Source organism: Chiloscyllium plagiosum, unplaced genomic scaffold, assembly GCF_037043375.1.
Source record: "Chiloscyllium plagiosum isolate Xiang-an unplaced genomic scaffold, Cpla_swu_hap1 HiC_scaffold_7, whole genome shotgun sequence".
Classification (NCBI taxonomy): domain Eukaryota; kingdom Metazoa; phylum Chordata; class Chondrichthyes; order Orectolobiformes; family Hemiscylliidae; genus Chiloscyllium; species Chiloscyllium plagiosum.
In genome coordinates this window covers 57730851-57756751 of record NW_028270145.1, presented here as the reverse complement: position 1 = coordinate 57756751, position 25901 = coordinate 57730851, and the positions used below count along the sequence as shown (strand labels likewise).

The following is a 25901-nucleotide window of genomic DNA, read 5'->3' as shown; positions in this document are numbered from 1 at the left end:
TTGCCTGCCTTATATGTTGGTGGTATTATTGGCATATGTCAGATGCCAATGTCTGTAGATATGGGTGGGTGTGACCAGTGCCCATGGAGCATGCTTTGAAATGTTGGTGTCCAGAGACAGATGTCCAGCTCATGGACTGGACTAGGCTGCTTCTCTGGGCTTTGCTTGCTCTCTTAATGCTTACTCACTCTGATGCTCATACCATCTGGATGCTCATACCATCTCTGCTATGCTTTTTGTACTTTGCCCCCTTAGGCAGAATTACCAGGCTCTTATTATAACTATTCTCTTGCTGTGCAATTTAGCATAGAAATAAAGCCAGGAAACTTGCCATGGCTGTGAGCAGGCCTCAGTTAAGTCAAAGGGATAGCCTTGCTGAGAAGGTCCTGGCACAGTAAGTTATGAACAGCCTACATATCAGTCCAGTCCATGTTCTGGGCAGTCAGAGTCAGGATGCTGACAGTTTCATAGGATAGAATCATAGAATTTTACTGCACAGAAGGAGGCCATTCACTCATCACATCTGGAGGAGCTCCAAAAGAGCTGCCCAACTAGTTCCATTTTCCAGCCCTGTCGCCAAAGGCCTCTCGATTATTCACTTTCAAATGTATATCTGGCTCTCTTTTGAAACCTCCTCCAGAATGCACCTCCACCACTCTCCCAAGCTGTACATTCTAACAACCCTCTGAGTAAAGAAGCATCTCCTTATCCACTGCTGGCTCTCTTGCTGATGATCTTGAAATTTTGACCCCTAGTTACTGCATACCAACTACTGGAAACAGAATATCTTACTTACCCTGTCAAAATTGTTCATAATTTTGAATACGTCAATAAAGTCACCTTTTAATCTTCTCTGCCCCAAGAAGAATAAGCTTACTTTTTCTAAACTTCCTGATATTAAAATCCCTTATTTGTGGTATCATTCTAGTAAATCTTTTTTGTAGTCTCACCAGGGATTTAACATCCTTCCTTAAATAAGGTGGTCAAAGCTGAACAAAATACTCCAAATATGGTCTGACCAGTCTAGTATCACTTTCTTTCTTTTTTGCTTTATTTATAAACCCAGGGATCTAAAAGCCATCTCAACAAATGCGGTCATAACGGATAAGGAGCAGGGTAACAGACAGTGCAGTACTTGTCTGGACTCTTCTTGCTGTAATGTGGTCTGTTTTTCTCCTGGAGAGAGAGAAAGGCAGATCTTACAGGAGACGAAGGTAGATGGTACAGCTGTTACTGTTGGTTTAGGTACAAAGGTTTCCTGAGCGAGTCAATGGGCAGCGCTGAGGGCATGCAAGGTTAGCAATGTTGCAGGTTGGTGAAGGCACACAGTGAAGATGTTAAGGCATTAGTGAGAGTGATAGAGCATGATACTTGGTTTGGGGTGAGTGTGCAGTTGCAGAAAGAATGAGAGAAGATTGTGGCGCTTGCACTGGTGGAGTGGAGACTTTCTTCCTTCAGTGCTGGGCTTTGCTGCAGGTAGCTGGACCTACACTAGCCTAGGTGGCAGCCTTGATCCAGACTGGCATGGCCTGGTATCACGGCCCCCACTGCTGGTGCTGGGAGAAGAAGAAGATCCACCTATGCGCCACACCATTCATCCTGATCTTCAGAGCCATGCCCACAAAGCAGGGACACTGATTTCCCACTCTCTTCTGTGTCCAGGCAAATGGCAGAAACTGTGTTGGGCAACCTCAGAGGGATCATGCCTTTTAAATATGACACCCGGGATCACTGGTGAGTGGCGAGTCACTGTGGATATACCTGCAGAAAGATGGAGCTGATATCGAATGTGATACTCGCTATGCGGCTGAAATGCCAATTAATGTGGGAGTCTAGCAAGACACGGCAAAAAAAAAGCTCACTCACTTTCACAGCGGGAATCACTCTAAGTCACTCACACTTAGCCAAGAAACTGTACGATTCAGCCCTTTGTCTGATGAAAAGAGTTAACTGGATTAATCCAAAGTTACTCTGGCTGTTGTGCAGGAATCCCACTCTGGATCAGATATAGGGTATTCAGTTTCATAATAATAATGGTTGCACTGCTATACGAAAGATAGTATTAAATTAGAGAGGGTGCAGGAAAGATTTCCGAGAGTGTTACTGGGTTTGGTACTGAAGGGTTTCAGTTGTAAGGAGAGATTGGATAGGCTGAGACGTTTTTCACTAGAGCATAGGAGGTTGAGGGGTGACCTTGTTGAAGTTTATAAAATCATGCGGGCCATAGATAAAATGAATAGCAAAAGTCTTTTCCACAGGGTAGGGAAGGTCAAAACTAGAGGGCATAAATTTAGGGTGAAAAAAGGAAGATTTAAAAGGGACCTGAGGGCAGCTTTTTCACACAGAGGGTAGTACATATATGGAAAGAGCTACCAGAGAAAGTGGTAGATGCAGGTACAGTTATAACATTTAAAAGATATTTGCGCAGAATAATGAATAAAAAAGGATTAGAGGGATATAAGCCAAATGCAAGCAAGTAGACTAGTTCAGTTTGGGAAACCTGGTCAGCATGGATAAGTTGGACTGAAGGGTCAGTGTCCATGCAATACAACTCTATGAATCTATGGCTTCATGAGGAATACAACCTAAGGCTGACCTATGGATATTAGATTCTTGGTGAAACTGCAGTTTGGCCGTTAATGCTTCGCAACGTCTTTTAATGTCATGTCTTATGTAGGGTCTGAACATGTCCCACACTAATAAGATGCAGATTTTACATTGACCACCAAGACACCTATTCCATGCATTATCAATCCATTATTTCATTCCATCCTCATTCATCCATTAATTCTTATGGACATGAACAGAAATACAAGCAGGGAACATGATTTTCAGCATGGCTTTAGATACTGAAATACAGGAGCAGAATTAGGCCATTTGGCCCATCGAGTCTGCTGTGCCATCTCCCATAACCTATGATACCATCGCTAATAAAAAGCTTTTACACTAGAAAGCTACTTTGGTTTTAATTTTGTCCTGTTGTACTTGCAGATGAGTACCACAACAATTCCACGATCTGGATGCTGGGTATATTGAAATTTGTGGATATTTCATCCAAGTTACCATTATAAGTGACATAATTAGTTCTCGTGTCTTTGCTGTTGTTGGGGTGAAGCGATGGAACTTGATCATTTTGGCATTGAACTCTTTTGGTAGTTTCAGAGCAATTTGGTCTTCTGCAGCAACACTAGATATCTTTATTCCAGAAAGCAAAGGCACCAACAAGCTGTTGATCCAAAATCTTTGCTGGACTGAGGTTTGATTTAGGCCACTTTAAGTGTGTGTATAAACTTTGCATTTCTGCTGACCAAATACACTGTTCTCAGGATCATGCCAATATTGATTGCTGTTCTCACGCTGCTTTTGGTCTTGGTCTCTTTGCCCACACCATAATTCCCAGGGCAAGAGGGTCATCTCTGGGCTGCAGTCAGAGATATCATTGAGACTTTATTCAGGAGTACCATGGACTCGTTAAAGCATGTTTGATTAGTTTTGCTGAATTTGGAATTCATGCATCTTTTTTGGGAGAGCAAGTCATGCTTGCAATTAAATGAATCAGGGCAGAGAAATTAGGTAAAATTAGAAAACATATGTTTGTCTAGGTGGCATGCTGACTATACTTAAGTTTTCAGAGTTGCTCATTTTAATACAAGATTTATTTTGAATGAATCCACTAAATAATTACTCAAATTAGTTAATCTTATCAGGGTTGTTGGAAAGAATTGTATTTATACATTTTTATTAGAAATCTGATTGCTTATAAGTAACCATATCCTATCAGACAGATCGAATAACAAACTGTTTGTGGTCAGCAAGATAAATTCTATAAAATTTTAAACAAGTCATTTGTTTTTGATCAATCTTTGCAACAATAAATGAAACCCCTGAACCTGTCAGTTGACATTTGGTCTCACTTACAACCTCTATTTAAACTTCCTACATAATTCATCAATTTAATTCCCCAATAGCATATGAGCTGACAAAAGATTAACTGATCCAAAAGCGGCATAGATTCAAGCAATAACTCTTTGATCTGAAAACACTGTAAAATCCTATGTGCAGTTTCGATTTCAAGTGTTGAATTGAACAACTGTTTAAATATTGCCTATTTTAATCAAAGAGTCAGCAGTGCCTCGGTCATTAGTGCTCTTGCCTTGAAGTCACAGGGTTCTGAGATCAAGTTCCAGTCCTGAGCCTGAGCACAAAAATCTAGGCTGACACTGCAATGCAGTAAGAGGTAAAGCTGTACTATTATGGGTGCCATTTTTGGACAAGATTTTAAATCGAGGCCTCATCTGCTACCTTGGGTGGATCCCATGACAGCATTTCAGCAAAGAGTAAGGGAGTCATTCCCAGTGTCCTGGCTGACATTTATTGCTGAATCACATGAAAATACATTACTATATCTGATCATTATCACATTGCTCTCTGTGAGATTTGCTGTAAATTATCTGCTGTACTGCAACTGTGGCAACATCTCAAAAATAGATCATTTATTATAAAGCACTTTGAAATGTCCAGTGGCCATTAAAAACATTATATCTCTTTTTTAGTGAAGCTAACATAGTTTACAGTGCTGACCAGCTGGCTGCTTCACTTTGCAGGAAGATAACAATGTTCAAAGACAATTTGAGCCAATTTATTGGGGTGAAAGTTGGAAACAAGATAAGTAGGATTTTCCAAACATTGTTGTACAATGTGAAACTGTAACTTGGGTATTAAATCAAATTAAGAAATTGAACAAAATTCTGTTTTCAGTTGAAAGCTTTTCTCAAATTTTAATTCTGAAATTATTTCCATTCTTTTTCTGTGCTTTTTTATGATACAGCATTTTCTTTGAGTTCAGTCCTCATTAGGTTCAAATTTCTAGCTCTAAATATCCCAGCACGGAATTGGTTAAATCCTTTTGGAGAGTCTGCTGACTACTCTGATATTTCAGGGAGACGATTAAAGAAGCTGATCCCAATCTATTGTGTTTTATCGATTGGCATCATCATACAAGTGGGGTTAGATGAGCCAAAGTTCCAGAAGTGGAATTGGTACATTGGAAACACTACTGATCCCAACATTGAGCAGAGGAACACACCAATCAGTCTTTCTTCTGAACCTGTCATTACATCCGTGACCGATGATCTTTTTCTTCTACTTCACCAATTTCTTTTCCATTCTCAAGTTTTGCTTTACTCTTTTATCTCTATTCGTTTTCAGAAGTCTTAAGTGCACAACATTTTGTTGGGATTTACCACAGTTATCTTGAGTTATCTGCTTCTTCTATCTTCCTCATCCTCTATATCCTAAATCTTGCCTAATCCCATCATAATTGCCTTTTCCCCAGCTATAGAAGAGAAAGGTTAGTCAAATGCAACCAGGGAAGTCCAGAGAATCAGACAGCATTTCAGACAAGCCAGACTCTCTCAGATAAATTTGACTACCACATTTAACAGTTCATGGCACTCTTTCCCTAACATCTCTTTGTAATTATGTTATATGTGGTTTTGTTTGACTCCTAAAGCCAGTTTAAATATGCCCTTCATGAAGATTCCTGAAGGGACAATTCATCAAGCCCTATTGTGCCGCTCTGATAAAAGGACAGCAGAGGGCTTGCCTGCAATCCATACTGGGAGAAAAGTGAGGACAGTGATGCTCACTGAACTGTAAGAAAATAAACTGGGTGGAACCTTTTATTTTCCTGAATCTGTGAAAGAGTTTGCATTTGATCCTACTTGCAAGAAATCGGACTCATTCACTTGTCAATATTTCTACTTTGTTTTCCAAAGCCCACCAGCCATCACTAAATCCTTCCATGTGAAAGGCAATTAGTAGCCTGGAGGCTGAACCATTAGAAATAGATGCTTTTGTCCCTGAAGCTGCGATTAACTCCAGATAAAAGACCCTCTCTCCTGTTATCATGATTGAAATTGTCCCAGTCTATGTGGTATTCTATGTGAGGGGAGGGGGAGCAGCCCCAAGTCATGGTACACATAGGCAATAACAACATAAGTAGGTAAAGGGAGGGGGATTTAAGGCAGAAATTCAGGGATCTAGAGTGGAAGCTTAGAGCGAGAACAAACAGAGTTGTTATCTCTGATTTGTTGCCTGTGCCATGTGCTAGCGAGGCGAGGAATAGGGAGAGAGAGGAGTTGAACATGTGACTACAGGGATGGTGCATGAGGGAGGGTTTCAGATACCTGGGTAATTGGGGCTTATTCTGGGGTGAGTGGGACCTCTACAAACTGGATGGTAGACACCTGAACCAGAGGGGTACTAATATCCTGGGGGGGGGAGATTAGTGAATGCTCTTCAGGAGGGTTTAAACTAATTCAATAGGGGGATGGGAACCTAAATTATTGCTCTAGTGTCCAGGAGGATGAGAGTAGTGATGGGTTGCAGCATAGGTTGGTACCTGGGACTTCTATGTTGTGGCCATTTCGGAGACACGGATAGAGCTGGGACAGGAATGGTTGCTGCAGGTTCTGGGACTTAGATGTTCCATTAAGAACAGAGAAGATGGTAAAAGAGGGGGAGGTGTGGCATTGTTAGTCAAGGACAATATTACAGTGGCGGAAAGGACGTTTGAGGACTCAGCTACTGAAGTAGTATGGGTTGAGGTTAGAAACAGGAAGGGAGAGGTCACCCTGTTGGGAGTTTTCTATAGGCCTCCAAATAGTTCCAGAAATGTAGAGGAAAGGATTGTAAAGATAATTCTGGATAGGAGCGAGAGTAACAGGGGAGTTGTTATGGGGGACTTTCACTTTCCAAATATTGACTGAAAATACAATAGTTCAAGTAGTTTAGATGGGTCAGTTTTTGTCCAATGTGTGCAGGAGCATATCCTGACACAGTATGTAGACAGGCCAGCAATGGGTGAGGCTACATTGGATTTGGTACTGGGTAATGAACTTGGCCAGGTGTTAGATTTGGAAGTAGGTGAGCATTTTGGTGATAGTGACCACAGTTGGGTTATGTTTACTTTAGCGGTGAAAAGGGATATGTATGTAACGCAGGGCAAGAGTTATAGCTGGGGAAAAGGCAATTATGATGGGATTAGGCAAGATTTAGGATACAGAGGATGGGGAAGGAAACTGCAGGGGATGGGCACATTTGATATGTGGAGCTTATTCAAGGAACAGCTACTGTGTCCTTGATAAGTATGTACCTGTCAGGTAGGGGGTCGTGGTTACTCAAGAAGTTGAGTCTCCTGTCAAGAGGAAGAACAAAGATGAGACGTGAAGACTCAGTTAGGGCACTTGAGAGTTACAAGTTAGCCAGGAAAGACCTAATGAGAGAGCTACGAAGAGCCAGGAGGGGACATGACAAGTCGTTGGTTGATAGGATCAAGGAAAATCTTAAAGCTTTGTATAGGTGTGTCAGGTATAAAAGAATGAAAAGGGCCAATCAAGGCCACAGTGGGAAGTTGTGTGTGGAGTCAGAGGAGAAGGGTAAGCGCTAAATGAATATTTTTTGTCAATATTCAGACTAGGAAAAGACAATATTGTTGAAGACATTACTGAGGTACATGCTACTAGACTAGATGGGATTGAGGTTCACAAGGAAGAGATGTTAGCATTTCTGGAAAGTGTGAAAATAGATAAGGGCCAAATGGGATTTATCCTAGGATCGGGCAGCATCCAGGGAACAGGATATTCGACGTTTCGGGCACAGGCCCTTCTTCAGGAATCTGATTCCTGAAGAAGGGCCTGTGCCCGAAACGTCGAATCTCCTGTTCCCTGGATGCTGCCTGACCTGCTGTGCTGTTCCAGCAATAAAGTTTCAACTTTGATCTCCAGCATCTGCAGACCTCACTTTCTCCTTTATCCTAGGATCCTCCTGGAAGCTAAGGAGAAGATTTCAGTGCCTTTGGTTTTTATCTTTATGTCATCATTGTCTACAGGAACAGTGCCAGAAGCCTAGAGGACAGCAAATATTGTCCTCTTGTTCAAGAAGGGGAGTGACCAGTGACCCTTACTTCGGTGTAGGTAAAGTGTGGGAAACGGTTATGAGTGATAGGATTTATAATCATCTAGAAAGGAATAAGTTGATTAGGGACAGTCAACACAGTTTCGTGAAGGGTAGGTTGTGCCTCACAAACCTTATTGAGTTCTTTGAGGTGGATGAGGGTAAAGTGGTTGATGTGGTGTATATGGATTTCAGGAAGGCGTTTGATAAGGTTCCCCAAGGTCAGCTATTGCAGAAAATATGGAGGCCTTGGCTTGAGGGTGATTGAGCAGTTTGGATCAGAAATTGGCTAGCTGAAAGAAGACAGAGGGTGGTGGTTGATGGGAAATGTTCATCCTGGAGTTCAGTTACTAGTGGTACACCACAAGGTGTTTTGGGTCCACTGTTGTTTGTCATTTTTGTAAATGACCTAGATCAGGGCGTAGAAGGATGGGTTAGTAAATTTGTGGATGACACTAAGGTCGGTGGAGTTTGGATAGTGACAAAGGATGTTGCACTTTACAGAGGGAATTAGATAAGCTGCACAGCTGGGCTGCCAGGTGGCAAATGGAGTTTAATGCGGAAAAGTGTGAGGTGATTCACTTTGGAAGGAGCAACAGGAATGAAGAGTACTAGGCTAATGGTAAAATCCTTGATAGTGTATATGAGCAGAGACATCTCGGTGTCCATGTACATAGATCCCTGAAAGTTGCCACCCAGGTTGATAAGGTTGTTAAGAAGGCATACGGTATATTAGCTTTTATTGTAGAGGATTGGTAGAGTCATGAGGTCATGTTGCAGCTGTAGAAAACTTTGTTGCGGCCACATCTGGAGTATTATGTACAGTTCTTGTCATTGCATTATGGGCAGGTTGTGGAAGCCTTGGAAAGGATTCAGAGGAGATTTACTAGGATGTTGCCTGGTATGGAGGGAAGGTCTTATGAGGAAAGGCTGAAGGAGTTGAGGCTGTTTTCGTTACATAGAAGAAGGTTGAGAGGTGACTTAATTGAGATATATAGAATAATCAGAGGTTAGGTAGAATGGACAGTGAGAGCCTTTTTCTTCAGATGGCAATGTCTAGCATGGGTGGATGTAGCTTTATATTGAGGGGTAATAGATATAGGACAGATGTGCGATGTCATTTCTTTACTCAGAGAGTAGTAGGGGCATAGAATGCCCTGCCACCTTTAAGGGCATTTAAATGGTCATTGGATAGATATATGGATGAAATGGAATTGTATAGGTTAGATAGACTTCAGATTGTTGCGTCGACCTGTGGAACTATCGAGGGATGAAGGGCCTGTACTGCACTGTTATGTTCGATGTATCTTCCGAGATTTAATAATTACCTTTCATATGTATACACAATGGTCTGCATATATTGTTCTCTTCAGATTTACTCCACAAGAACATCATCTTTGTAAGTCAGGCACTTGTTTATGTATATCCTTCATAAGTGCAAAGTCATCTCCCATATTGTTTGATATCCTCGTGCTCTGTGACTTAGCCAGTGTGCATTTCTGGACTGGTGAATGATTATGGTGGAGGATATCCTGGAATTAAATGGGCCAATGTCTCTAACTTGGTACAAATGCTTGCATTCTTGTCAGAATCACTTTAATCTCAGTCGTCAAAACTCAGGTATTATCAGTTCCTCCAGTGGGTGGCACGGTGGCACAGTGGTTAGCACTGCTGCCTCACAGCACCAGAGACCCGGGTTCAATTCCCGCCTCAGGCGACTGACTGTGTGGAGTTTGCACATTCTCCCCGTGTCTGCGTGGGTTTCCTCCGGGTGCTCCGGTTTCCTCCCACAGTCCAAAGATGTGCAGGTCAGGTGAATTGGCCATGCTAAATTGCCCGTAGTGTTAGGTAAGGGGTAAATGTAGGGGTCTGGGTGGGTTGCGCTTCGGCGGGTCGGTGTGGACTTGTTGGGCTGAAGGGCCTGTTTCCACGCTGTAATGTAATCTAATCTATAAATCTTTTCCTGGAAATCCATTACAACAAAATGTGGCACAGAAAGACACACAATTATTTGAGAATGGAATCAATTCAGAGGACAAGAAGCATGGAAGGGATGAAGTTGAATTGAAACCATCCATGAGCTCGCCGAGAGGCCTCCTGCACCATGTTACTGTGCAAGAAGCACCTCCAATTCACAGTTTCACACAGCATTCATAGTGATTAGACACATGAGTGAGCAAATTTCATCAAAAATTCAAAGAGCACAAAAGAATTAGAGAAGTATGAAGTGGATATGTAGATGTTAATTTCACAACAAAAGCTGAATAGAAGCTTGGGAATCCTTGTATAATAGATGGCATGTACTCATCTGAAAGAAGGATCTGCACTTACTTGCTGGCTTTGAGGTCAAATTTTCAAAAATGTGTTACAACTCAATGTATGACTCATGGGTTGGAAGCCCTCATTTGTGGTGACATCAGCAAAGGCTAGTTTTCTTTGCAGGCGCCAATGGAATGTCTGGAAACTTTGCTGGAATCCCAAAGGAAGTTGCAGCTAAAAAGCTGCTCAGGGAAGAAGACAAAGAAGTTGCCATGTATCTGATGGTGCTTCCCCATCCATGGAAGTACAGGTTGAAGCTCTGATGACAATAGAAGAGAGAATCAATTATATCCTGTGTAATGGCTTCCATTTCAGGGCACCCATTTCCCAAGATACATTCAATATTTCACTTATTTTGCATTATATTACATGTGTTCTCTGTTTGCTTGCACTGAACTCATTCTGTATTTTTGAACTGCCTCCCCTGATTGCACTGCCACTCCTAGTTTGGTTGGTGCTTTACATTTACTGAAAAGCACAGTATTTTGTGGGAAGAAACTGTGTAAAAAGGACCTCTAAAGACAGATGGATTGTAATTTGGATAAATGTAGGATAAAGCACGGTGTAATGTATAAGTAAAATGGGATAGGATCTTCATTGATGGGAGGCTGTGAAAGAAAAGATTTAGAAGTGATTGTTAAAAAGATATTTGAAAATATGATTAGCATGTGATAGTACTGTAATCCCACACTAGCATGCAGCTGGAAGATGTGAAACTACAACTTGGATTTCACTCTACACACCATGCACTTTAAGCTGGGTTTCATGCAGTAAATAGAATAAAGAATACCACTTCAAATTTACCACAAACCATCTACACCAGAATTTCTCTCCCTCCAAAACAAAATCCCTATTCAGTGGGCAGGGTCCCTGATAATTATTGATCGAATGGTGTAGAGGAGGAGTTAAGGCTGATCTCTATGATCTAATTTCCTCGATGTTCAATGCATTTTGCCTGAACTCTATGTGAGACAATTACTGACAATGAATAATGTTGAAAGAGACCATTGTTGTGGTGGTTTTATTGGAATGGCTCATCAAAGAGAGGAAGAAAAAGAAGAATTTGTAAAACAAAGGCTTTTGTATTGCATGGAGAAGTAGTTGTGCAATGTTATTATTCTTTTAGCAGTGTAAATATAGGGAGATCGTTCTCATCATCCAAAATTTTAAGCATTAATAATAGCAGCTTATTATGGATAAAATCCTGCAATGTGAATATAACTGACTTACATTATATTTCGGCTATAATTGAAAGGCTTATCATTGGAAAATTGGGCAAATGATGCAGGTAGTAAAATAACATTGTATTCTCTATATTTTCTCTATCCAAAACTACATTAACTACATTAACCCAAACCATCCAATAACATAATGGCAAGGCATTTACATCCTCATCCCAGTTCCTCGCCACATTGTAAAGTAAATGAAATTGGGTAACATTGTATTCCTTTAACACAGACTTCACACGTAGCAAGTACCCTTCCACAAACTTTAAATGATATGTTCTGCTGTCTTATTATTAAATAGATACATTATCATGTTTTTGATTTTCCTCTTGTTTTCAATTGATTTGTTTAGTCTCTGTGCTAAATATATTTGGATGATGTTCCCTGATCTTTAATCTCTCTGGGTGGATCGTATACGCTATTTCTAACTCTGTTGATGAGAGAGTAGCATGGCAAGCACTGGCACTATATAGCCTTTTTAGAAATTTCTTTGTAAAAGCTGTTAAATTAGACCTCAATTAAAGCTTAAAATTGCTGCCTCTCTTCCTTTTCTAAAATGTCCATTCTTTTCTTGATTATCCTGCCCAAGAAAGTAATGTATCTGGGATTCCTGGATGTTAATCTGCCTGATGAATTCAAACATTCTCTTTCAACTCCTCGTGCTGTATGTTGGGAATTGAAGAATCAAATTGACATCTTGACCTGATTTTTGCTCCCAGATCAGGTGTACAGAGTCAAGATGATGTCCAGATCCACACACCAGGGCTGGAAAAATGTGCTCCTGATGTCCATATTTTCATTACAAGTTGGCAGGTGACAGTGAGAGTTATACCCTCTGCCCCTGGAAGAGGAGGGGAGGCAGGCACGGGATGGTGAGATGGGCTGCAGGGAAGGCTGACCTGGCTTTTGCACTTTGCTGCAGCTTCAAGAGAAAGAAGAAACCAAATGCCAGCTCTCCCAGCCCTCACATTTCACACACACTCACTCACTCATCCCTCCCTCAATCCATTCCTCAACCTATCTCCATGCCACCTCCGGCCTCCTGTGGCCCTTCATACCCATCCTGCCAACCACTGCCCCTTAACAAACATGAAATGGAAACTATTCAGCCACTCAAGCCTGCTTCACCATTCAGTAAGGTTAGTTTGTGTCCTCACTTCTACATTGCTGGCTGTTCACAATAATCTCAGACTTCCTTGCTGGTCCTTCTTCCAGAGGTCCCCAGGAAGACAGATCTGCTGCCAACACAGTCTTCAGTCAATTCAATTCACTTTATGTGATACCTGGAAATGGTTGGAGGCTCTGGATAATACAAAAACTGTGGCAACATTTTGGCAATAGCACTGAAGACTTCTGCTCTAGAAGTTACCGCTCCCCTAACCAAGCTGTTCCAGTGTACTTACCACAATGGCATGTTCCAACAATGTAGAATATTACCCAGGTGTGTCCTGTACAGTAAAAATCTAACTTATCAATGACTACCCCATCAGTCTACTGTCGATCATCAGTAAAGTAATTATGTCATTAACAGCATTATCAAGCAGCACCAACTCAACAATAACCTGCTCACCAATGTCTAGTTTGGGTTCTGCCAGGGCCACTCTGCTCCTGAGCTCATTACAGCCTTGGGTCAAATATGGACAAAAGAGTTGAATTCAAGAAATGAGGTGAAGGTGACAGCCCTGGACATAAGCCACATTTGACCAAATGTCAAATCAAGTACATCAAGGAGTCTCACAAAACTGGAGTAAATAAGAAATGAGGACAAACATTCTGTTGGTTGAAGTCATAGGAAGTTGACAGATAGGAAGATGGTGTAATTGATGGAGGTCAATCATCTCAGCTCCAGGGCATTTCTGTAGGAGTTCCTCAGAATGGTGTCATAGATCCAACCATCTTCAGCTGCTTCATCAATGACCTTCCTTCCACCTGATTAATGGTGCAGTGAAAGAAATTAGTGATGCACACCATTCCAGAACTGGAGAAACATAGAATTCTTGGTTGAGGAGTCTTAGAGAGGAGGGAGCAGTTGTGAACCTGGGGGAGGTTATGATAATTGGAGAGACCAAGCCATAGAAAGACTGGATATAAGGATAAGAATTTTAAGTTTGAAATATTGTTGCACCAGGAGCCAAGGTAGGTGATGAACATTGAGCGATATGTTGAAGCGTGATTAAATGATTGTGGTATAAATGTAATAGATCTGCAACATTTTCTGTTCTTTCATTAGGCGTAGGCATCACTGACCAGGCCAGCAATTATTACCATCCTAAATTGCTCTTGAATGGAGTGGCTTGAAGCAATGTTAAGAGTCAATCACATTATTTGGGCCTAAAGTTTCATTAAGGTCAGACCAGATAAAGAAGACAGATTCCTTACCTGATGTAAATGATTGGACCAGATGGATTTATATTCGTCAGTATTGATACTGGCTTTATATTCTAGACTTATTAATTGATTTTAAATTCCATTAGCTGTTGTGGTGAGACTTGAACCCATGTCCTCAGACCCAGTAAGCTGAGCCTTTCAATTATTAGTCCAATGGCATTACCCTCTCCTTTTTATTGAAGTCTTTTAGTTTTGTTCAGGGCACAAACCGGGTAATTAAGCTGAAAGAATTTCTGTCTCTGAGTTGCGTTATCTACATCACTAATGTTACAGTGTCACTCATCACAGGTTGGCCTCAGAAGAAAGATTTGCTTTGTTTCACTTCCCTCCAGAAAATTGAATTTGACATTGTACTTGTATTTAGGGAGGGCTTGCTTTGAATATCCTTTTTACCAAGAGTTTTTGCCTGTCTCCTCACCATGCCCCACCTCACCTGGGCATTCTAATGGGCGCCAATTCTTTTTGTGTCAATCATATATGCCGATGAGGCCATACAAATTTTTGTGATGTCTATGCCAGGTTTCAACAATCGGTGAAGAGTGGAAACACTCAAAACGAAGTAGGTCCAACCTTTTCTTATGGCAAAGATCTTGCATGGTTCAACGCCACCCACCCCACCCCACAAACCAAAGGCCCCTTTCAAACCGTGTTTTTTAAAGCTGGGACCTGGTCCATCTGGATCCCAGCCTTTACAGCCATTCTGCTAAATTGTTGCCTGTTGCAGCAAGGATGCAATAGGGTTGTTGTGGATTTTCAAAGTCTGATGTGGTTTCTCCTTCAAGATAGGCCATGAATGTCACAATTGCCCATTAATTAAGCTTCATTTCATATGGCTGTGAGAAAAAGTCCTCTGAATTGCAATCCTGAAACTCTAAATGAGATTTTCCTGCAAAGTATATAGTCTTGGCAATATTCAAACAGAATCTTGTAATCTCACTTGATGTAATTCATAAATAGACCTTTATCAATTCAATGCAGTTTATGGTCCAAAATCTGGACTTAGAGCACTGTTGGATATTCCAGCTTTGTATCAGTGAATGTCATCAGAAACAATCAAAATGGAGGACAGGGTTCATAGTCTGAAGTTCTGAAGGCTGTAAAAAGTGCCTAAACGGGAAAAAAGGAACTGCTCCTCCATTTCGCATTGGGCTTCACAGGAATACAGTAGCAGGGCTAGGATAGAAATGTGAACATGAGATCAGGATGGTGTATTTGAATGGAAAGCAACTGGAAGTTGGGCCACAGTGCAGTCACCCAGTCGGTATCTAGTCTCCCAGGTATAGAGACCCTACATTGTGAGCACCGAATAGAATAGACCAGATTGAAAGGAATGCAGACAAATTGACCCTTCACCTAGAAATAAGTGTTTGCAGACTTGGGCAGAGAGGTGGGTGGAAATAAAGGATTGCATCTCCTGCAGTGCATGGGAAAGTGCTGTGGAAGGCGGATGAGGTATTGACCTCACTTCCCACCCCACCGGCTTCTGCCTTCAAAGAATCATCCTCTGCCATTTCCCCCACCTACAGCATAATACCAATCCCAAATATATCTTCTGTCCCTTCCCCTGTCAGCATTTCAAAGGTTCTGTTCCCTCCATAACAACCTTGTTTACTCCTCTATCAACCCCAAGACCTCATCCTCTTCTTATGATAGTTCCAAAGAGGAAACATATTGGACTTGAAAGATTAATTCTGCTTCTCTCTCAATTGTTGCTTTCAGACCTATTGAGTTTCTTCAACTTTTTCTGTTTCTATTTTGGTGCTCTAGCATTCTGTGACAAAAGTTTATTTTTGTATCCCTTCAGTAAACCATTAATCTACACTTATTATGATATTCTTGAAACAGACGGTTCCAAGGGGCTGCAATTGATTGTTCTACTGCCTCAAAAAAACACAGGACTTGTTTTGTGATTTGTCAATAGGCCAATACAAGGTTTACTGAACAGTTAATTTTTAGAAAGTTGCATGAAGACAGTAAGAGGAGAGGTTTGCTAACAAGCCAGGTCTTGAAGCAGGTTCCAAGAAAGGGTGCTGCCGCAGCAGTCTCCAAGGTATTGGAAATCATGAGAATTTCAGAGAGTCAGGAAATGCAGCAAAGTGTTGATGTTAGGTTGTGCAAGGCCTTATGAGCTCATGGGAGTCAAAAGAAACAATGTGCTGTTAACAGTTTATTGCAGCTGAAAGTGAGGGTGAATGACGCCCACAGGTAGCATTTGCTTTGTGCAGCTGAGCAACTTTCGAGCTCATAGAAACACAGGCAATGTCAGGTTGGTGAAGCTAACAGTCTGTGAAAAGCTGAAAATTGTTTCTGTGAATACATGCTGGAATGCAGTCTCTAGAGTCCAGAGAGCATATAGCTGATTGGAATATGAGCTGGAATATGAATTGTTGATGAGGAGGTATGTAACTTAGCAGCTTTTGAGTGAGCTCGAAAGCTAAGTGAAATAGAAGAAATTGGAATCCCTTGTAAAGTTTTACTAAGATTAAGGTGGGATGTTGCTTTGAAACCTGTGGGATCCATCTTGACTACATTTGCTATTTGCTATGCTCCATGCAGTGTTTGATGCAGTGGGCGGGATCTTTTCAGCCTTTGAACAATGTGGACATTGGCAAGAATGTTGGGAGAATTGTATAAAATTGGCGGGAAGAGATTCCTGCATTGAGAGGAAAATGTCTAATTTTCCAACTGTGTTGAATGGTGAGACAGTTTTCTGTTGAGTAGCTCAGTTGACTGGATGGCTGGTTTGCAATACAGAGTGATGCTCACAGCATGGGGGAGTTCAATTTCTGTACTGGCTGAAGTTACCATGAAGGTCTCTCTTTCTCTACCTTGCCACTTGTCTGAGGCCTGGTGACCCGCAAACCAAGCCACCGTCAATCATCTCTGTCTAATGAGAGAGCACTCCTATGGTCTGTTAGGACTACAATGACTTTATAGTAATGTTTATTTTTGTTTGCTTAAAACCTTGAAATCTTGTGGTTCACTCTTAGTAAGTACCTGGGGTCTCACAATTTCTCAATTTGTCAACTTAAAAAGAAAACTTACAGGTCCGTAGTAGGGTTGTAAATAAATTTGACATCTGGTTGAGATCCGAGTTTCAAGTTAATGATTCAATCTGTGAGCATTGGTTCACACAAAAGACAACATTGCTTAAGTTCATCAGAACTGTTCTGAAAAAAAACACAAATAGATGTAATGGAAAACTTATACTTTTAAAAGAGTTCTTCCTTTTTGTCAAGGATTTATCACTGAATTATATTATCCTCTTTCAAATGCTAACAATGTCTTAAAACAGTGTTTTTTCAATATCTTCCCCCACTAGCTTTCTGGAGGTTGTGAATTGACAGTGGTGCTGCAAGACTTCTTAGCAAGCAACAGCAGTGAACTCAGTATCCAAATAGGACAGACTGTTGAGCTCTTGGAGAGACCCAGTGAAAGGCCTGGCTGGTGCTTAGTACGTACAACCGATAGAAGCCCTCCACTGGAAGGTTTGGTTCCAAGCAGTACACTCTGCATTTCTCACTCCCGCAGCAGTGTGGAAATGGAATGTTTCTTCCCATCTGGAAAAGGTAAATGTAGCTTTTTAAATGCTTTCTTATCCTAGCACCTGGAATAATGACAGGTTTGAACTGCTTAATAATCATCCAGTTTAAAATCGTATGAAGGATTTGTTTTATGTTACTGCAATAAAACAACCTTCCTTCTTTAAAATAATAATAATGAGTTCAAGAAGGGTCTCACCTATTTTGCTCTAACTAATTGAATGATAGTAGAAGCAGTTTGAAATGAAACTGACCTGAGTTAGTTGTTAGCATCCTTCCCTCTGAGTCACAAGGTGCTGGTTTAAATTCCAGTCCTGCACTTGAATACAAAAATCCTGGTTGAATTCTGCGCATTACTGGAGCATTGTTAAAGGTGCTTCCTACCAGAGGAGATGTTAAACTGAGGCCTCCTCTATTCTCTGAGGTTGACATAAAAAATGCCATGTAACTATTTTGAAAAAGAGCTGAGAAGTGTTCTGGCGAAAGTTAACTCCTCAGTCAAAATTACAAGAACAGATTATGTGGTGATTATCACATGGTTGACAGTGAGAGCTCACTGTGCACACATTGGCTGTCATCTTTCTGACATTACAACAATGATTGTATTTCAAAAGTACATCATTGGCTCAGCTGTAAAGTTTTTTGGATTGTCTGGTGGTCTTGAAAAGAAAACTTGTTAAATGCATGTTTTTTTTCTTTGCATTGATTTATCATTTTAATTGAATCATTCAAGAATTGAAGTCAAGATATAGGAAGTAACCACATGTAAACCTGATGAATCTCAATTAGACAGTCGATGGCAATGGGGTCCTGCCTGTGTGTTTGGACACTTAGTGAAATTTTAGTACTGGTATCATACAGGTCAGTGCATGACCCCTACATCCTAACCTGGAGTCAAGTTAACAGCAGTAAATAGTGCACTACCAGTGATGAAACCAGTTTCATCACTACTGCTCTGCAGAAGGGGAAAAGAGATTGAGTAGCAATTCACAGCTCAGCCAAAGTAATGAGGTAACTGGAAGAACTTGCAGAAAATAAAGAACAAACGACTGCCCAAATACCATAGCTGAGGGCAGCATGATGGCTCAGTGGTTAGCACTGCTGCCTCACAGTGCTAGGGACCTGGGTTCGATTCCCCTGTGTGGAGTTTGCACATTCTCCCCGTGTCTCCGTGGGTTTCCTCCGGGTGCTCAGGTTTCCTCCCACATTCCAAAAGATGTGCAGGTCAGGTGAATTGGCCATGCGAAATTGCCCATAGTGTTAGGTGCATTAGTCAGGGGTAAATATAGGGAAATGAGTCAAGGTGGGTTACTCTTCAGAGGGTTGGCATGGGCTTGTGGGGCTGAAGGGCCTGTTTCCACACTCTGGAATCTAATCTAATCAAATGGGCTTGGACATAAGACTAGAATAAGAGAAACAAGTGAGATTTGGAGATAACATTTCACTGGAAAAGACTGTAGTAACAAGGCTGCAGAGAGGGATGGGTGATGTGTGAGCAAGCGATTGAGGAATGTAAAAATCCAATGTTTTAAAGTTGAAGCTTTAAGTTATGGAAAGTGCTGTGTAGCTTATTGAGGACAGAGATAATAGGGATTGGATGAGGAAACATTCTCAATTATCTTCAGATACATTTGAATTGGGAATCATATCCAAATCCTAATAGAAAATTATCTGGTGAACCATGATCAGTACTACAGCAAGGATGAGGAAAGATAGAACACCATTGGTTTCATTCATGACTTCAGCTAGAACCATTTTAGTGTGGGTGAATGCTGGAAACTAGACTGAAGGTATTTAAATAGGAAGTTGATGATTAATATCACCACCTAATTTCCAAGTAGGAAAAAAAGTACATTGGAATGAATGCAGAAGTCTGGAGTTAAAATGAGTGGCTGACTGGCAAAACAGAATTGAGAAGTGTGGCACTGGAAAATTACAGCTGGTCAGGCAGCATCTGAGGAGCAGGAGAGTCGACATTTTGAGCTTTTCATATTATCTATGTAATGACAGGGAGTTATGCTCACCAGTAGCTCAGCAATAGGATGGGCTGAAAAATACCCATCTGTGGATCTAAGCCAGGAGGTCAATGTGGGGTGGAAAAGAGTGAGTATTGCAGCATTTTTATGAGGGTAAGATCATCTAAGCTCTTTTTTTAATACAAACAGACTTGCATGCTTTAGAGTAACCTTCTGTCATCTTTTTAAAGTCCCATAATAATGACATTTTGGGTTCCTAAAACCAGCAAATAATGTGATTTTAAAAACGGAAAGAAGTCTGTTTCAGACTGGAATGTAGGCTGATCATTTTGAAGCATTGACAAAAGTTGTGTTTGGCAGAGATTTGATTGTCAATTGCTGAGATTTCTTTATACTTTATCATTTGACTATCAAGTTCATTTTCAGCATAAACTGGGCAATAGATAGACAAAAGTTATTCCTTTCATATACAAAAATTTTAAATGACAGCTTGTAACAAGAGTAGGTTTTCCAAGTAGAATTTGGTGAACTATTTTAACCAATGTTGTGCTTAATATGCTGTGGTTCTGTTCGCCGAGCTGGAAGTTTTTGTTGCATATTTTAGGACTTGGTCTGTGTGTGTGGCTTTTCTGTGTACCTTAGTGGTAAATTCTCCGTTTGGTGTTCTCTGTACCCTCACGTCTAGGAATGGGAGTTGGTTGTCCATGGGCTCACCGATCTCGGGACTCATAGCAAAAGCAGTAATGCAAAGGTTAGAACAAACAGTCTTACCACAAATTCAACCCAAACTCTGGGTCAGATACGGTGATGACACCTTTGTAATCATTAAAAACACGGAAATAGAGAAAACACACCGATTCACGAGAGAGGAAGAAAAGGACAACCAACTCCCATTCCTAGACATGAGGGTACAGAGAACACCAAACGGAGAATTCACCACTAAGGTACACAGGAAAGCCACACACACAGACCAAGTCCTGAACTATGCAACAAAAACTTCCAGCTCGGCGAACAGAACCACAGCAACGAGCACCCGAGCTACAAATCTTCTCACAAACTTTGTGCTTAATATGTTATCTGTAATCATGGTGCAAAATCAGAAAAACACAGCTGAGCACTTTAAATCTCTACAATGGTGCATGGTTTTATTTTGAATGTATCACTAATGACCAAGATTAAATGAAACTGTATCACAGTTACTGCAGAAGTGAGAAAGTTAATGACTGGGTTTTCATCTTTGAGAAAGGAATTGTAAATCTGGCTATATCCCAGTATCATGATCCTGCCTCTGATCCAGCAGTGCCTGGCCACACAATTTTTACTTTGGGGATTGGGTAAAATGGTGACTGGGATTCCAGAGTTGCCACTTCCTGAAACAGGGCAGAGGTGGAAATAGAGGATTGTTAGTCACCCTAGTCCTCACCCTTCAATTCTTACCCTCATTTCTTGACATTTCCCTGCCTCCTCTACATCCACTATGTCCCTTCCATGTCCCCATCATGCCTTCTCTTTATACAACCATGCCCATTCACCCAGTATCCACTATAGACAGAAATTATGAGCCATCTAATAATATTTGGAAATCTTTGAGATGTTCATGAAATACTCAGGCATAAGACTCATCCAACTGTTGATGAAGGGCTTTTGCCCGAAATGTCGATTTTCCTGCTCCTCGGATGCTGCTTGAACTGCTGTGCTTTTCCAGCACCACTCTAATCTAGAATCTAGTCAATTAAATGGTCACATTTATTTTCAATTCAAAATATTTTCAAAAGTAACTGTATTAAAAAAGCTTATCATACCCCATTATAGCTGAAAAATACATGTGTCAAAGCTGTTCATCTTTAGTTCATTAGAACAGTAAAATAAATTCAAGGGGAAAATCAATATTTCCACTATGTGAGAGGAAAGTACTGATTGTTTTGCAAGTGAATGCTAATTGATAGAGGTGTTGCCATGGAGAATGAACCCATTGATGCTAATTGACAGTTAACAAATAGGCTTTGTTTAAACTTTTAAACCAGTTGGATTGACACTGATTGATCAAGGCATCATTCTGATAATCGAGCGAATGAATGGCTATCATCTATTTTGTTGCGTTGAAATAGGTGTGCAGTGGATGTATGTGTGCTCTCTGACTGCAAAAAACCAGGCCTTGTATATTAATAAATATAGAGTTCAATACACGTAAGTGAGCCATACTGTGAGGCTGATTGACAATCCTAAATTGGTTGCCAGCATAATTACTCTCACAGTCAGGATCATCTCGCAAATGTTGTCCGATTGCAGAATCATATCTTAGATGCTGTGGGTTTTGCAAATATGAATGATTGTGTATGGTTAGTACTTCATTGTTTTGAATATATAAACAGGGAACAAGAGTAGGCTACTCAGCCCTTCAAACCAGCTCTGCCATTCAATAAGATCATAGCTTATCTCATTTTATTCTCAATTTTATATTCCTGCATATCTCCAATAATCCTTCAAGCCCTTCATAATCAATAATCTATCTACTTCTGCCTTAGAAATATTTACAGGTTCTATACCCACTGCCTTTTCAGGAAGGGAATTCCAAAGAAACTCAACCCTCAGAGAAAAAAAGGTTTCATCTTTGTTTTAAGTGGGTAACTCCTTATTTTTAAACTATGACCCCTAGTTCTGGATTCTCCATAAGACAAAACATCCTAACTACGTCCACTCAGTGAAGTCCCCTCAGGACTTATATATTTCAATTAAGTCATCACTGACTCTTCTAAGCTCCAGAGAACACAGGCCTAGCAGACCTAGCCTTTCCCTATAAAGGAATCTATTTATTCCAGATATTAATCAATTAAATGTTTTCTGAACTGCTTCCAATTGTTCGTTGACTAGTGCTGTACACTGTACTCCAGATTCAATTTCACCAATGCCCTGTACAACTGAAGCATAACCTCCCTACTCTTGCATTCAGTTCCCCTTACGATAAAACATGTCATTTAATTAGCTTTCTGGTTACTTGCTGTACCTCTACACTAACCTTCTATTATTTATGTACCAGGATACTCAGATCTCTCTGAATCTCAGAGCTCTGCAACCCTTCGCCAAGGCAGAGCTGGGCTGAGAAGTGGCAACTGGAGTTTAATGCGGAAAAGTGTGAGGTAGTTTACTTTGGAAGAAGTAACAGGAATGCAGGGTACTGGGCTAATAATAAAATTATTGGCAGTGTAGATGAACAGAGTGATCTCAGTGTCCAGGTGCAGAAATCCCTGAAAGTTGCCATCCAGGTTGATATAGTCATTAAAAAGGCGTGTCGTCTGTTGGCATTTATTCGGAGGGGGATTGAATTTCAGTGCCATGAGGTCATGCTTCAGCTGTACAAAACACTGGTAAGACCGCACCTGGAGTGTTGCATACAGTTCTAGTCGCCGCATTATAGGAAGGATATGGAAGTTTTGGAGGGGGATCAGAGGAGATTTGCTAGGGTATTGCCTGTTATGGAAGGAAGGTTTATGAGGAAAGGCTGAGGGAACTGGGGCTGTTTTCTTTGGAGAGAAGAAGGTTGAGAGGTGACTTAATCGAGACATATAAGATAATCAGAGGATTAAATAGGGTGGACAGTGAGATCCTTTTTCCTTGGATGGTGAAGGCTAACCTGAGGGGACATAGCTTTAAATTGAGGGGTGATAGATACAGATATCAGAGGTAGTTTCTCTACTCAGAGAGTAGTAGGGACATGGATGGGCCTACCTGTAACAGTAGTAGACTGACCGACGTTAATGGCATTTAAATGGTCATTGGGCATACAGATGGACCATTATGGAATGATGTAGTATAGATGGCCACCAGATTAATTTCACAGGTCAGCGCAACATTAAGGGCTGAAGGGCCTGCACGGTGCTGTAACATTCTATGTTCCATGTTCTATTTAGATAATATGCTTCTTTTTTGGATATTTTCACACTTCTCCATTTGCCAAATCTTTGCACTCACTTAACCTATCTTTATCCCTTTTATAGGCTCTTTATGTCGGCTTCACAACTCACTTTCATACTAATCTTTATTCATCAGCAAATTTAGCGACCATGCCTTTGATCCCTTTATCCAAATCATTAATATAAATTGTAAAGAATTGAGGCCCCAGCACTGACCCCTGTGGCTCATGACATCCTTCCAGCCTGAAAAAATCCCATTTATTCCTGCTCTCTTCTTCCTGTTAGCCAGTCAAATGTTACCCCTTATGAGATTTTTTTCCCTCAAAAACCTTGTGGCACCTTATGAAATGCCTCTGGAAATCTATTGGTTCCCTTTATCATCGCAAGTTACTTCTTCAAAGAACTTCAATAAATTTGTTAAACGTGACTTCCCTTTGACAAAATCATATCGGCTCTGCCTGATTAGCTTGAATTTATCCAAGTATCCAGTTATAATATCATTAATGGTAGCTTCTAACATTTTCTCTATGACAGATGTGAAATTAACTGACCTCAGTTTCCTACTTTCTGCATCCCCCTTTTTTTTGAATAAAGAAGTTAATTTTTTTCCAAGCTAAAGGAACCTTTCCTGAATCTAATGAGTTCTGGAAAATTAAAACCAATGCATCAGCAACCTTACTGGCTTCTTGTGTTCAGACCCGAGGATGAAATCCATCAGAACACGGGGACTTGTCAACTCTTAGTTCCTACAATTTACTCAATTCCAGATATTGCCATGGCAGATGTTGGTGAACTCAAAATAGTCAAATGGTGTAACCTGAAATATCCCATAGCTTAGTACCAAACTGATTGTGTACTTTGGAGCTAAATCATTGGAGAATCACAGGTGATCAAAAATTGCATCACAGCCCTCCATGGACAGGCCCTGCCTACTCCACCCAGCACTACACCTCCAAATCTTAGCTATTTGCTTATGGCATACAAATTAGCATTCCAAGTGATCTAGAGCTGAATGTCAAATTCTACATCCTACTCATCGCGAAGTATGCTAACATCCATCTCCATAACATAACCTACCTCTGAACTTACTCCAAACTCCATCATTGCTGAAACCTTAATTCAAACTTTTCACCATATCTGGACTGCTTTTCGATTTCTTTATGTTGACCTTCTGAATTACCTGCTACATAAACATGAACTTGTTTAAAACTCAAATGGAAGTTCCTCTACTCCCTCCTTGTCATCACTGATCTCCCTTGAAAGTAATAATCTTAGTTTCCTTTATAGATAACTTCTCTACAGTCTTGACCCAACACTGTAGAGAAGTTATCTACTGTAACCTTCTCCAGCCAAATGTTTCAGCTGTACTCTACCTCTTGCTATTCCGATCTGTTATGAATCTCTGATCCTCTGCTCTAGAGGCTTTAGCATCTCAACTATCGACCCAGGAACATTGATCAGAAACTTTTAAAATTCTATTCTTAACCTCTCTTTGGCAATGGCTTGTTCATTTTTGATAATTTGTCTCTTTCTGCTACTGTACTCAATGTCAGTTTACATTCTTTTCTCTTCTTTTTCAACTGTGAAGTGTGCTAAAGATGTTTACTGCATTAAAGATGTTTTCTAAATGCTTTTGCAACAGTTAAGCAGCAAGGACTGGATCTTCATGAGCACAATTAGGGTAAACACCAGCCTTTGTTATATTGTTAATGTCTCCTTGCAATACAAAACATGTTTAATGATAAATTATTTAGAAAAGGAAAGCAATGATATGAAGTAATTTGAACAAAAACTCATCAGGATTTAATGAAGAATTTTGCATAGACAGGTCAAGCAAAAATAGTAAATATAAGGTGCTTTGGTAAACAATGCTTATAAGATATTAATTTGGAGAAGCTCATCCATTACTCCTCTGGGTTAAAATTAGATATTGCTGGTGATTTTATCATCTTGACAAATATGACTTGCTTCTGTCCACGTGAAGGTACTGCTGTTTTCTTAATTTGACACAAAAGTGTGTACCTAGAATAACTTGATTTATGAATTTCTGTGATCATTTACAAAGTCATCCAGGTGTCCTACTTTATCAAGAGGAATAATGCCCTAGATTTTCTTAGTTGTGTAGCAATGGCCATCTGTTATTTTTGTCCTGACTATTATTGGGGACGCTTTTCGTTTTAGGTCACCATAACCTTGCTGCAGAATATGTATAGTACAAAAAGTACCTTCTGCTGTTTTTGTTCTGAACCCAGATTGGATATACCTTCTTGAATGTTACCACTTCTCTTTCTAGTTCACTGGAGGATTACTGTGAATGCAAGGTCAAACAACAAGGAATAAAAGCTTGAAGTAAAAGCAAAATACGATCATTGTTCTTACTTTTAGCATATCTTACCCTGATTCCTTCTGAGACTCTTTTTTCCACTGTGATTTGTAGTTAATTTTTTGTAGATTTGTCCAAAATCTAATTTTATTTGTCTGTAAATCTTGATTGTCTTGGATTCTGCATATTTCTAACTGAACTGTCCACTTCTCATAACAAATCAATTTAAATCTCTACAGTTGTGAACTGACATTAATGGA

General features: G+C 40.5%; 1 protein-coding gene across 10 annotated transcripts in view; it reads left to right on the top strand.

Moving 5' to 3' along the window:
* kalrna (kalirin RhoGEF kinase a) overlaps window positions 1-25901 on the top strand; it is a 734910-nt gene that overhangs the window by 532624 nt on the left and 176385 nt on the right. For all 10 annotated transcript variants that reach the window (XM_087989060.1, XM_043693728.2, XM_043693729.2 and 7 more), the window contains exon 34: window positions 17212-17458. In XM_087989060.1, the coding sequence (XP_087845186.1) occupies window positions 17212-17458 (247 nt within the window). The remainder of the gene's footprint in view (window positions 1-17211; window positions 17459-25901) is intronic.